Source organism: Malania oleifera, chromosome 12 (assembly GCF_029873635.1).
Source record: "Malania oleifera isolate guangnan ecotype guangnan chromosome 12, ASM2987363v1, whole genome shotgun sequence".
NCBI lineage: Eukaryota > Viridiplantae > Streptophyta > Magnoliopsida > Santalales > Ximeniaceae > Malania > Malania oleifera.
In genome coordinates, this window is record NC_080428.1 from 11,765,874 (window position 1) to 11,778,011 (window position 12,138).

The window sequence follows — 12,138 nt, forward strand, 5'->3', positions numbered from 1 at the left end:
AAACCTCTAAAGTCATAATCTAAACCAGACACATGGCACCACAAGAGTAACTGAGAGTTAGGCAAGATCCACGAGAGAGAGAGAGAGAGAGAGAGAGAGAGAGTTCATCGTGATATTGGGTAAAAAGCTTCACAAAACACTTATCATAGATAGGGCAGTGGATGGGGATTCAAAAAGGTATTCGTGTAGGAAGGGAGGGGGTGGCAATGTCCCATTTACAATTTGCCAATGACACTATTACTTTATTAGATGATCATGAGTATTTCTTGAACATCATTACTATTTTGCAGATCTTTGAAAGGATAGGTAGTAAACCCCCTGTGAATCCGCCTAATTCGGCAAGAACCAGGAAGCTGGCTAGGTCAACCCCCTCTTACAAGAAAATTTTCAGACTCTGCATTTTTAACTGAATCATACCCTCCTTTCCTTAGCTTTCAATTTGTGTTTTAACGCCTAAAAAAATAATTTATTTACTAAGAAAATAAGATATATACACACAACAAATAATACACATGCACGCATGTAAACACCGCCAACCCAACTTAAAGTGAGTTTTTAACTAAATCAAACCCTATTCTCCTGATCTTATAATATTTGTTTTACTCCTAAAAATAATAATAAGTTTCAAGAAAATTTTAGAAAAATAGGAAAAAAATAGTACAAGCATATACTGAGCTCTTCAAGAGCATAAGTACAATTGCATACATGCCCTGCCCAGATCACTGATCTCATGGCACTGGATGTGTTACATTCTCAGGCAAAAAAAATAGTACAAATATTATCTTCATTGTCACTAGTGATTGTTTTATCCTTTGGCTTTAGTTGCCTAACATACGATTAGGAGTATCAACTTGGACCCACTGGTCGAACGGGTCCAGGTTTTAAAACCATGCGACAAACATCATATTAGCCATGCACTTAAAATATTTTAAATCTAATTCATGCATTCTGTGTCTCTCTCAATATTTTTAAAGTTTCATCTGGATCCAGAATTCCATAAAAATTTCTATGTTTTGGGACCAGTTAGACTTCTCTCAAATTCTCAAAGCTGATAAGAATATTCACTGTTAATATAATTTGGGTTACACCGCCTCAAAGGACAAGTCTGTAACAGTCAAAAACTTAAATTTCGGTTTGATTTACACTCTCCAATCATGGTGTTGAGATTATCACAATACAATGCATTCATGTAACTTTAAATAATTGAACAGGGTGTACAGTACACCTCTCACAATTTCATTCTATGCAAAGCCAAAACTGTGAGACAGTGAAAACATTAATAACAACTAAAAAGCTTTAGGACTCCAATTATCAAGAAGGATTACAAGTCTAGCATCATGAAAAGGGATCAATTACTACTTTCATCTTTAAGAGCATGTCTAAGCTATTGTGTTACTTTAGATTCTTCATACAAGCTGCCAAAGGCTACTGCCACGGCAAGCTTCCGCAGGTCACAAGAAGCCTTCAACACATATGCTCTCCACCTTTTTGTCCTTAAATTACGATGTCTCAATTTTAATTACATTTATACTTTAAAAAGTGGAAATTTAGGAAAGGCTAATTTTCCACTTCCAAAACCATATTAAAAATATAATATGCGCTAAAGCTATAATATAATTAGCAAGGCCAAAACAGTCAATTGCACTGAAAAAGCTTTAATTGATGGCTTTACAGTCATACATAGTGGTTAAAAGGCGTATCAAGGCCAAAAGGGTACTTGGGGCCTAGGCACAACCCCCGAAGGCAAGGCGCATATTTATTAAAATTGTGTACAATGCCTCATATGACAAATAATTGATCTATGAACACATTATCAGTAATATTTGAATGTTAAAAATACCAAAATATTCAATACCAAACATAAATGCATAGAAAATTATGACTACTAAGTACCAAGTACCAGTAACTTCCAGAACTATGCAAGTTCATCAAGATTCCAGTCTCAAGATATAACTAAATAAGCAGAAGTAAGCAATGTTCATTATGTTCATAATGTAAATTCCAGAAACTTGCATCAGAATAAGCAGCTGCCAGCAGGAAACAAAAAAACAAATGACAGCAGACATCTAAGCAAATTAAATGCACCGGCATTCAACAATTTAAGAAAAGTCAGGAAAGTATATTCCCAACAAAACGGCAAAAAAAAAAAGGACACACTTGGGTCTCAGGCTGAGGGGCATAGATGCTCCAATGTCTGAGCATACGGTCATCACTCACTCATTCACCAGGCAGAAGAAAATAATACGCCAAGAAGATGAAAGACAGAAGAAGAAAGAACCTGGTCTGAATGGCTGACTTGGTCAAGAATCAGAGAAGAAGAAAGTCACAGTTTGTGAAGAACTGTAGCTTCAAGACTCCTGTTTGACCTAGTCTAGATTGAGAACAGAAGAAGGAAGTAGCAAAGACGAGAAGAACTGAGCACCTAGTCAAGATCAAGATTCGAACTTTTTAAGGTTCAGAGAAGATTATGATGACAATGGTGACAATTTACCTGCTGTTCAAAAAGAAAGAAGGTTTGAAAATTCTCAAAGAGCTGGTTCGAAGAGTCTTTCGTGCTGCCCAAGGCTCCAGGTAAAGGAGACTTAAAAGTGGGGAGGGGGGCTAAATGGCCAAAATTCACGAGGCGCACCTCTCTGCGCCTCTCGCCTCAGTGCATCATGAAGCTCGCCTCGCCTCACACGCCTTAAGGCACTAGTCGCCCCCTCGCACCTAGGTGTGTCTGACTACTACGGGGGCATATATGTGATGATGCCACACTAGCATTGAAGCCACAGACCATGCAATGCGGGCATTCAAATTAGAGCTGCAATCAATCCAGGATTGCAGCCCAGGGCGTAATTGAAACAATGAGACCTACATCATTTCTGTTACCTTACAGTAAATTTTTAAGTGTTTTTTCTAGCAATAACTTAGCAAACACTAATTAGGATTCTAATCACTCTTAGGCAGCCAACCAAAGAAGAACAAATAACAGTAAGAATTCTGCCCACATACATTCCATTAAATGACCATCCATCAGAAATAGTTTATTGTTTGTGAGCCATAAGAGGTCATAACGATGCTGCAACATAAAAATCTTGGTTTCAAATTTACAGATTCAATTCTAGTCACAGAATATAAAGGCATTAAAGGGGAGCAAAAAGAAGATGAATGAACAAAAAACTTATAATGACATACCATATAACATCATTCTCAGCATTAACACCTATTATCAGTCGTTCCAGAAAATGTTACTTAAGAAACAGTTAATTTATCTGATTTCCCTTTGAGCTTTCCCAGTTTTTTCACAGTTACAAAACTAGGCAAAACAAGCTGCATCTAAGGATATTATCAGAACATAAGTTCCTACTTATGAGTTATGATGCCTTATCAAACGAGCATTGTAACATGGCTAATCAAAAGCATTGTTTACCTACTCCCCTTCTTTGGAACAGATACCCCATCTTTGGCCTTTTCACCTGCCATCCGCGAATGAATAAAAATGCCCATATTTTTATTAATGTGTCCCCATAATAAAATTAACTCATCCATAGTGCGAAAACAAAGAAGATATAAACATGACTCTGAATACATTTATAAAAAATAAAATTCTAAATTTAAAAAAGAAAAAAGGGAGAGGATGGGGACTGGGGAGGTGAATACGAAGTTCCTTAACCACACTAACCTTCAGAATCATTCTTTAATCTCTCATTGGGATTGATTGTTCCTCCCCGAACAAAAGCCTTCGAGCCAGGTGTGGTATCCCCTTGAAATGACTCCACGAATTCCGCATATAAACGAGCTGTTTCATCCTCTGCTCTCTACAAAATCAACAATGCATTGACATGCTTAAACAACCATACATAAAACCAATTAATTCAAAGGGGTCTATCACAATAGATACCTTTTTCTTTGCCTCTTCCTCCTCTCTGTGCTTCTGGAAAGGTGTCTTTTTCCGTGTAATGGAGAAAGAACTCATCTCTTCGTCAAATTCTAAGAAACAAAATCTCAAAATGCATATTATAAATCTCAAAAACATACGCATCCAAATTAAAAATACATTTCATAAATGGCAGAAGGAATGCTCCTAAATACAAAACTCAGGATAAAAATCTTTTTCAAAAAAGTAGATTCATACTCGAAGAATACACCATGCTAAAAATATGACTCAAAATTAAAATCCATTTAACAAACAATGCATCAATTCCCAAAACTCAAATGCATGTCACAATACTCTTAAAAATTATGTTTTCTCACCAAAACAGATCCAAATTTCACTAAAACCAACTAACTACAAAAAAGTGAGAATTGGTAAGTTTGGTCTTTGGATTCTTCAGGGATAATTTTTGTGAACTTTTCTTTTCTCATCTTACTAAGATTAATTTGATCTTTCCTCTCTATCAGGGTGTTTGGGAGGTAAAGTTCCTTTTAAGATAAAGGCTTTTGTTTGGCTGGTGGTCCTCAATAGAGTTCACATCAATAATCTGCTGCAAAAGAGTACGAGACCTTCTACTGCACTGTCACCAGATATGGGTTTCATGTGCGGAAATTCTCACTTCTTTATTCATTTTTCATTTGCTTGGAACTCGTGGAAGTCTCTTTTTGGATGTTCAGAGGATTATGGAGGAATGTCCAAATTCAGTAGATGATATGTTGACTATTTCTTTTGCAGGTTTTGGAGAAAAGTATAAGAGTGCTAAAAGGCTATGTCATGGGGAGTTTAGCTGGAAGAGAATGCTAGAATTTTTACCAGAAAGGTATTATCAGTGGCATTTATTTGGGGCAGGATTCAACACTTGGCTTCTCTTTGGCTTATAATGCAGAGCCAGCAGGCTTTTTGCAGTTTTCAAAATGTTGTCAGAGACTGGAATGCTTTATTAAGATGATGTTTTTATTCTTTTGTTTTTCTGTGTGAGGACTACTTTTTCTCCTTTTTCTGTTTCCATTTCTTCCTCAACTTTTCAATAAAATCTCTTTTTCTATCCAAAATAAAGAAAAAAAATCTTTAAAATCAAACACCAATAAATATAAATCCCTTCTTTGCTTCGAAGCAATGCCTAGTTGGAAATTAGTTCAGGAAAGAGTGAGCTTACTCCCATCGGGGATGAGGATGAGGCTGAGGCCAGATTCTTGGCTGGTATCATGGGCTGCAGGCTAGGAACATTTCCTTTTAACAACTTGGGGCTTCCCTTCGGTGCAAAGTTCAAGGAAAAAAGGGTTCGTGAGCCTATTGTCATGGTCTTAAATTTCCACAAAATTGTCGAAATTTCCCTCAAAATTTCCGGTTTCCGTCACCCTCGAAATTGAAATGGCAGTTGATTACCATTTTGCATAATTTCCATTGAAATCTCAACGAATCATCCCGAAATTTATCAAAATCTCAAAATTTCAGCGAAACTTGTCGAAATTTTAAATATACAATGAAATTTCCTTGAAATTCAAATAAGAGATTTAGGAGGGTAGTGAAATTTCTCTCTTAATTTATTTTATGTATATTTATCGAAAAAAAATATTATTACAAATGCTTTTGAAATTATATGAAAAAAATAAACTTACAGCAGCATTTTATTTAACCATTTGTCTAAATTATCATTATTTGTATAATAAATAATATTTAAATGATTTATGAATTTCTTTTGTATTAGCTGAATATGTTTACTATACATTATCTTACAAATATGTTTGATACACATACTACATTACAACTTTTCCACCTCATACACAACATAGATGTATTTAACTTATAATATATTAGTCCAAAACTTACATTATTATGTTTGTTAACCATTTCTAAAGTTTCACAAAGAATTACATGCTTTACTACTGATTTCCATTATTTTTTCAAATTGAAATTGAAATTGACATCAAAATTTCCGTACTTTTGAAGCTTCAAAATTTGAGTCGAAATCGAAATTTAAGACCTTGCCTATTCTTAAGAGGTTTGACAAAAAGCTGGCCTGATGGAAACAAAATTCTCTCTCTAAAGATGGATGACTTAACCACATTAGCAGTGCTCTCTCTAATCTCATGGTGCACTATATGTCCCTCTCTTCCCCATTTTAAACTCAATGACCAACAGGTGGGAAGATATTCAGAAAGAGAGACCCTTGGGGAAATACAGGGGATGTTTACAATTACAAATGCCACTTGGTTAAACAAGAGTTGTCAAGCAACCTATTCAAAAGGCAGCTTGAGTCTTAAATCTATGGCCTTTCTCAACAAATGGCTTTGGAGATTCATGAGGGAGAGGGAGCTTTTTGGGAGAAAGGTTGTCACTTCAAAATGAGGATTTCTTTCATCCATTTTGAAGTTGGAAATGGAAACTTCTTTTGCCATGATGCCTGGCATAGCTTCTCTCCACTTAGCAATCTCTGGACCTTTTTAGCCCATAAAAAACATGCACAGGTGAGTATGCATGTTGAACACTCCAAAAATGGAATAGACTGGAACATTCCTGTTGTGAGAATTGTCCATGACTGGGAGCTTGACTCTTCTACTGATTTCTGTAGCTGCTTACGTGCCAATATCCATCTTCAAACCAACCCAAATGTCCCTAGGTGAAGGCTTAACAAAAATGGCTACTTCACAACTGGCACAGTATCAAATTTTGACAATTTCCCCCAAATTTCCGTAAAAATTTCAGATTTTGGGAGAGTTCAAAACAAAATCAGAGTTCAGTTTCTTTTTTTGCAAAATTTTCAAAAATTTAGAAATTATAGGAATTCCGACCAAAATTTCATAATTTTAAAGTAAAAAGTGAAAAACATGAGCAAATGTTGGGTTTTTATTTTGTTTCACAATCCTCTATTCTGATATTTCCCAAGGTTCCATTCATAGTTTCCATATTTATTATAAGTTTCCAATGTTTCTTTAGTCAAACTGAAATGCCCGTCAATATCAAAATTTCTGTCAATTTTTATGTAAGTTGAGACACTTGAATTCCATTGAAATTGAAATTTTGGTTCTCAACGTTTAGTTCCTTCTAAAAGAAGTTGGACAACCCTCCTAAGACCAGGATCAACTTCCCCTGAAAGTCTATCTGGAAATCTCCAACCCCCACCAAAGTAGCTTTTTTCTGCATGTGAGGCAACTTTGGGGAAAATCCTCGCTGTTAATAATCTTGGGGCATAACATGAAGAAGCTGAATCGGTGAATCATATCCTCTAAAGACTAAAAATATGTGGAATTTGGCTACTACTCTGTCCAACCAAGCACAAGGCTTTAGCTAAAGAAATAAGAAAGTGGGGAAAGTGAAGTATTCCCACAAACAATGAAAGGAAAAAACTGGACCTTGATCCCTCCAATCCAACCACTTTATTGGGTAGTGTAGAAGGGAAAGAAATGCAAGAGTCTCCTAAGGAACAACTACAGTCTTACTAGCATGTTTAATGGATTTTATGCGTTGGGAGCATATACAGTCTTGATTTTTTTACATATCCTGGGATGCAAATCATTTCACAGTTTTTGTATCTATAGTCATTTTTTCGTTCCATTGAACAATGGCAAGGAAAAAAGCATTGACCTTGATCCCTCTCACCAATTTTTGGGTGCATTGACCTTGATCCCTCTCACCAATTTTTGGGTTGTGCAGAAGGGAAGAAACAAAAAGCCTTCAAAGAAACAATTACATCTCTTACTACCACAGAAGATAGATGGCTCACACCTCTTATTGACACAATTCCTGATGTTTTGGATATTCTTTCACACAACTGATTTTACACTTTTGTATCCATCAGTCTTTTTTTGCTTGTACTTGAGAGGGAGGGGCTCTTGGTTCCCTTTAATGAATTCTCTCTTTATTGTTCAAAAAATCTCCTTCAAATTGAGAATCTAAAATTGATCAACCAAATTAGGCATTTGAGCTTGAGCAGAACCCAAAGGACCATTCAAAACAACAAGCTAAAGTACCAATGGGAACATCAATCTATTATGAATAATAAAACATGTCTACTTTTTATTTAAGAAAAATATTAAGGAATGGAAAAGAGATGGAAAACCATAAAAGGAGGATAAACAATCCTGTTAAACAAAACCAAATTTGTCAAATCAAGATTTGAATCATGAATCGAAATTCCAATTTTGGGAATCAAGAATCAAGAATCAAATCGAATTGTAAGATTCAGACCAATTTTTTTCCCAAAATCAATTCAAATGACATGCATATATTGATATACAAACAACAAACAAGATAGTACAATACATTTAAATTTTGACAATAAAGAAATATTCCATGTAAACAAATGAAACTTAAAGGAATGAATCAATAAATATTAATAAAATGAAATATTGACAAAAAATAATAAAAAACTGAATTGGTGTTTAACAACAATTCAAAAAGAATGATATTCATGCATATTCTTTCTCAAATTAAAAATTAAAAATAATTAATTAAAAAATGACAATTAAACAAACTCCTAAAAACCCAACTTTTGAATTCTTAACAACACAATGAAACATAAGTACCACCTTAGCCAATGAGTGTTCTGCCCCTTCTTCTAAATGGTAGAACACTATACTCCTCAAAGAGTGAAGAATGGCTTTGTAAAGGCAACACAAGACCTTAAGTTCTATTTTCCCTTTTTTTTTAGCACAAAAGACAAGGAATGGAAGGTAATCAATTTATTTAAAAAACAAAAAACAAAAAAAAAATTTGGTTTTAAATTAGTTGTGTGACAAGACACGATAAGTCTAGAATCGTGGGAATCAATAGATTTAGATCAACTCGTTAGATTCATATGGTGAATCAATAGATTTGCCAATAATTCAACTGTTTTTAGATTTGATAGCAAGATTTGAATTGCTTTGGTGTGGAAGTGATATGAATCCTATGTATTGAATCACAAATCATAAGATTCTAACAACTATGATTACCAGAAAAAAGAAAAAAAGCCATAAATGCATAGAAAACCAAAATCACTAAAACAATCATAAGAGAAAATAGGCAGGGCTGAAAACAAAAAACCAAAACAAAACAATCCCTAACCAGAAAAATAGAAAAAAAGTGATCATGAAAAATGCATTTTCTTCTTCTTGCTAAACAACCTAGAAAACAGGACAAACAATAGACTACCACAGTCTCCCCGCATATAGCCCCCAAAATCTCTAACAGCAATTGACAAAAAAGCCTCCAAAGAACTAGGCACACCCAACACTCACCAAACTAACCAAAAGGCTCAACTCCAAGTCTCCGAATCATAGAGCAACGAAAAAATGGATGAGCATGAGAGTCAACACTAAAATAACACGTCACACACATCAAAATACAAAGCCTTGTAAGGTTGTAAGGTCCTCTAATCTGGATTGCTCATGTTAACTTTATTAAGAATGGTCATCCACATAAAAGCCTGAACCTTAAAAGGAACCTTAGCTAATCAAAAAAGAATTATAAAAAATAAATAAATAAATACCCAAAGTTCAAATCCTAACATGCCCTGCATAGGAAGGTTGAAAACAACCTAGCAAACTAAAGAAGCAAACAATCTAACTGATTATTCAGCAGTGAAGCAAACATATTAAGTCTTAGAACTTCAAGAGGGGGTCAGAAGGGAAGGGCAAGGTTGGTAACCAATGAATCTAGCTGAACCAAGTTAAACACAGTGGCTGATATAAATCAGTATGACCAGATATTAGAGCTTTAGGGTGTAGCAATAGGCAATAAGCTTCTTTTGGGGTGTTGCAACAGATATTCACGGGCAAGAGGACCACTTATTTTATGCTTTGGGTAGGGTTCAGTATTGGCCTATTGTGGGCTTTCAAAGCAGGTTGTTTCAGAGGAGTGTCTTTTTCAGACTTACGGTGTTATTGTCTAGCACTGCTGTTTTGATAGTTTTCCTTTTTTGTTCTTATATCTTCTAATGAGGATTTCTTAAGCTCTTTTTTCTACTGTATTAAATCTCTTCTTTTTCTATTAAAGAAAAAAGGATAAGCCCAATTGAGCTTAAGAGGATTCTAGCGATGGCCACTGGGTCCAGGGCGTTTGCATTGTTAATTCAGTATACTTTTTGGATAAACAAATTAAGTCAAAAAGGATTTTGCCTTAGCAAACCGACTGAACTGCAAGAACTTAGCCAAGTAAGATATTTTTCCATTAATGTATTAGCTATAGGTTAAAGAGCCAAATTCATTTCCAGCTACTTTCCGACGTTTTTTCCAGAAACCAAACAGATTTCCCAGGCGCATAAAATAGAAAAAGAAATCCAAACACATAAACACAAACCATAGAGTTTGAATCGGAAAAGAGCCCTAAATGCCTTAAATCGTAACATAAATCAAGAAGACAGTCCAAGAGAAGGAATAAGAATCCAAAAAAAGAATCTAAAACCCTATATGATAATCCAAAAACAATTAATACATACCGGATATGAAAGAGAAGCTGGAGTTTGAAGAGAGAGCCAGAGAAGAGCTGGGGGCAGTGGCGGTGCAAAAGAGACAGAAAAAGGAAAGGGCATAGCAGGAGAGCGGAGAGCGGAGAGCGGAGAGCGCAGAGGGAGCCTAGGCACTGCGACTGCGAACAGATCAGTGTGGTGAACTAGGGCTCCGGTCCTCTACTCCAAGGTGAGGTGACTCCGGGTTCCCGCTTCCCAGTTCTCGCATTCAGTCTAGGGAGGCCGGCGTTCGACTAAAATGACATTCATATCCTAATGCTTTAGGACACTCAAAATAAAATTAAAAATCAATCTGTTTTATTTTGTTGGTACCACCAATAATGTGACATATGAGTTGGTGCAGCCAATGATATAAAAAAATTGTGATAATAATGGGACTAAGCCTTAAAAATACTAATAAAATGGCATATGAGGCATAATCAAATCATCACATTGTTAAGTAAGATGCCGAAATTAGCGTATTAATACACATAGAAACGTTAATCCAGTTGAAATTTTAATTTTTCAAAAAATGTGAATTAAAGTCAAATCATTTGATTCGACTAATAGATTTTTAGACTGATATTTAATTATCGGTCAAATTGAATTGTTAAATTTAATTTAAAATTTTAAAAAAATTACCAACTGCATTTTTCTATAATCGTGTGAATTTTAAAATTCAAACATCAAGAACATTAAAATGTATAAATTTGTATACTTTAATTTAAAATCCAACCTAAGCTTAAAAGCATCTACCCATTAATTGAAGAATTGAACAAAAAGAAAATCCATAAACAAAACTCTAATTTTGGAAAAATAATATAAAAATAACCAGTAAAAGCTCTAAATTGTTGAAAAGCAATTTGAATTTAAATTGTTAAATACTATATAATATATTTCTATGTAATGTATTTATTCAATTCGTTTAATTGTTAATATTGAATTAGCCTTAATAGAAATTGAGTTGTCAATTTAAAAATTTGAAAACTCTACATCGAAATCGAACCACTTTTTTCGAATCAATTGTTATTCAGATTTGCAACTTGGTTTGGTTTTTCTTGTCTACCTCTAGTTAGAAGCTCCAAAAATTACATGTTCTCAACAAATATAGTGGTGTGACAAGGATCAAAAAATGGACAATGCTTACTCTTTTAATTTATATATTGAATCTCAACTATTCAATCTATAAACAAAAGATCTTTACAATGGTTAGCAAGAAACAACAAATGATGAATAAAGTTGCAACTTAATTTCTAAATGCAATGCGTGGTAAGTACAAAATTCACTTCCACAATACCAAATTTCATACCAAAATTAAGCCCTTCACTGTATTACACAACTTAACATTCAAAGAATTACAGATCCCCAAATTAATAAACTTGATCTTAATTCCTTCATAATCTCTAATAACCACCCTCTACTAGCATAACCAATAATATTTAGTTGCACCATCCAAATTATTTCTAACCCAAGTTACACGAGGCCTAAATATATGAACCAATCTCTCTATTTTAGAAGACTCACAAATCAATCCATCACCCATGTCCTAAGCATTCATAAAGGTATAAATCTAATTTAGGTATAAGAATGGGAAAAGAAATAATACCATGCAAGTATTTATATATCATGTGAACCCAAGAAGATGAGAAACCAACTTGAGTTTAGAAAGTAGGTCTTTGAAGTGCCCGAGCTTATAGACTTTGGTGAAACCATCAGCAAACTAATCTAGAGAAGGATGGAATGAAGGTGCATCATCCCATATGCAATAAGTTGTTGAATAAAATGACAGTTAGTC

General features: G+C 34.6%; 1 protein-coding gene across 2 annotated transcripts in view; it reads right to left on the reverse strand.

Moving 5' to 3' along the window:
- LOC131144928 (protein RRC1) overlaps positions 1-10,635 on the reverse strand; it is a 71,716-nt gene extending 61,081 nt beyond the window's left edge. Inside the window, exons 1-4 of one of the 2 annotated variants that reach the window (XM_058093890.1) lie at positions 10,335-10,635; positions 3,884-3,972; positions 3,665-3,800; positions 3,413-3,458 (exon numbers count right to left, since the gene is read on the reverse strand). In XM_058093890.1, the coding sequence (XP_057949873.1) occupies positions 3,413-3,458; positions 3,665-3,800; positions 3,884-3,958 (257 nt within the window). In that variant the 5' untranslated portion in view covers positions 3,959-3,972; positions 10,335-10,635. The remainder of the gene's footprint in view (positions 1-3,412; positions 3,459-3,664; positions 3,801-3,883; positions 3,973-10,334) is intronic. The other variant, XM_058093891.1, reaches the window with a different exon arrangement.
- Between the last annotated feature and the right edge of the window lie 1,503 nt (positions 10,636-12,138).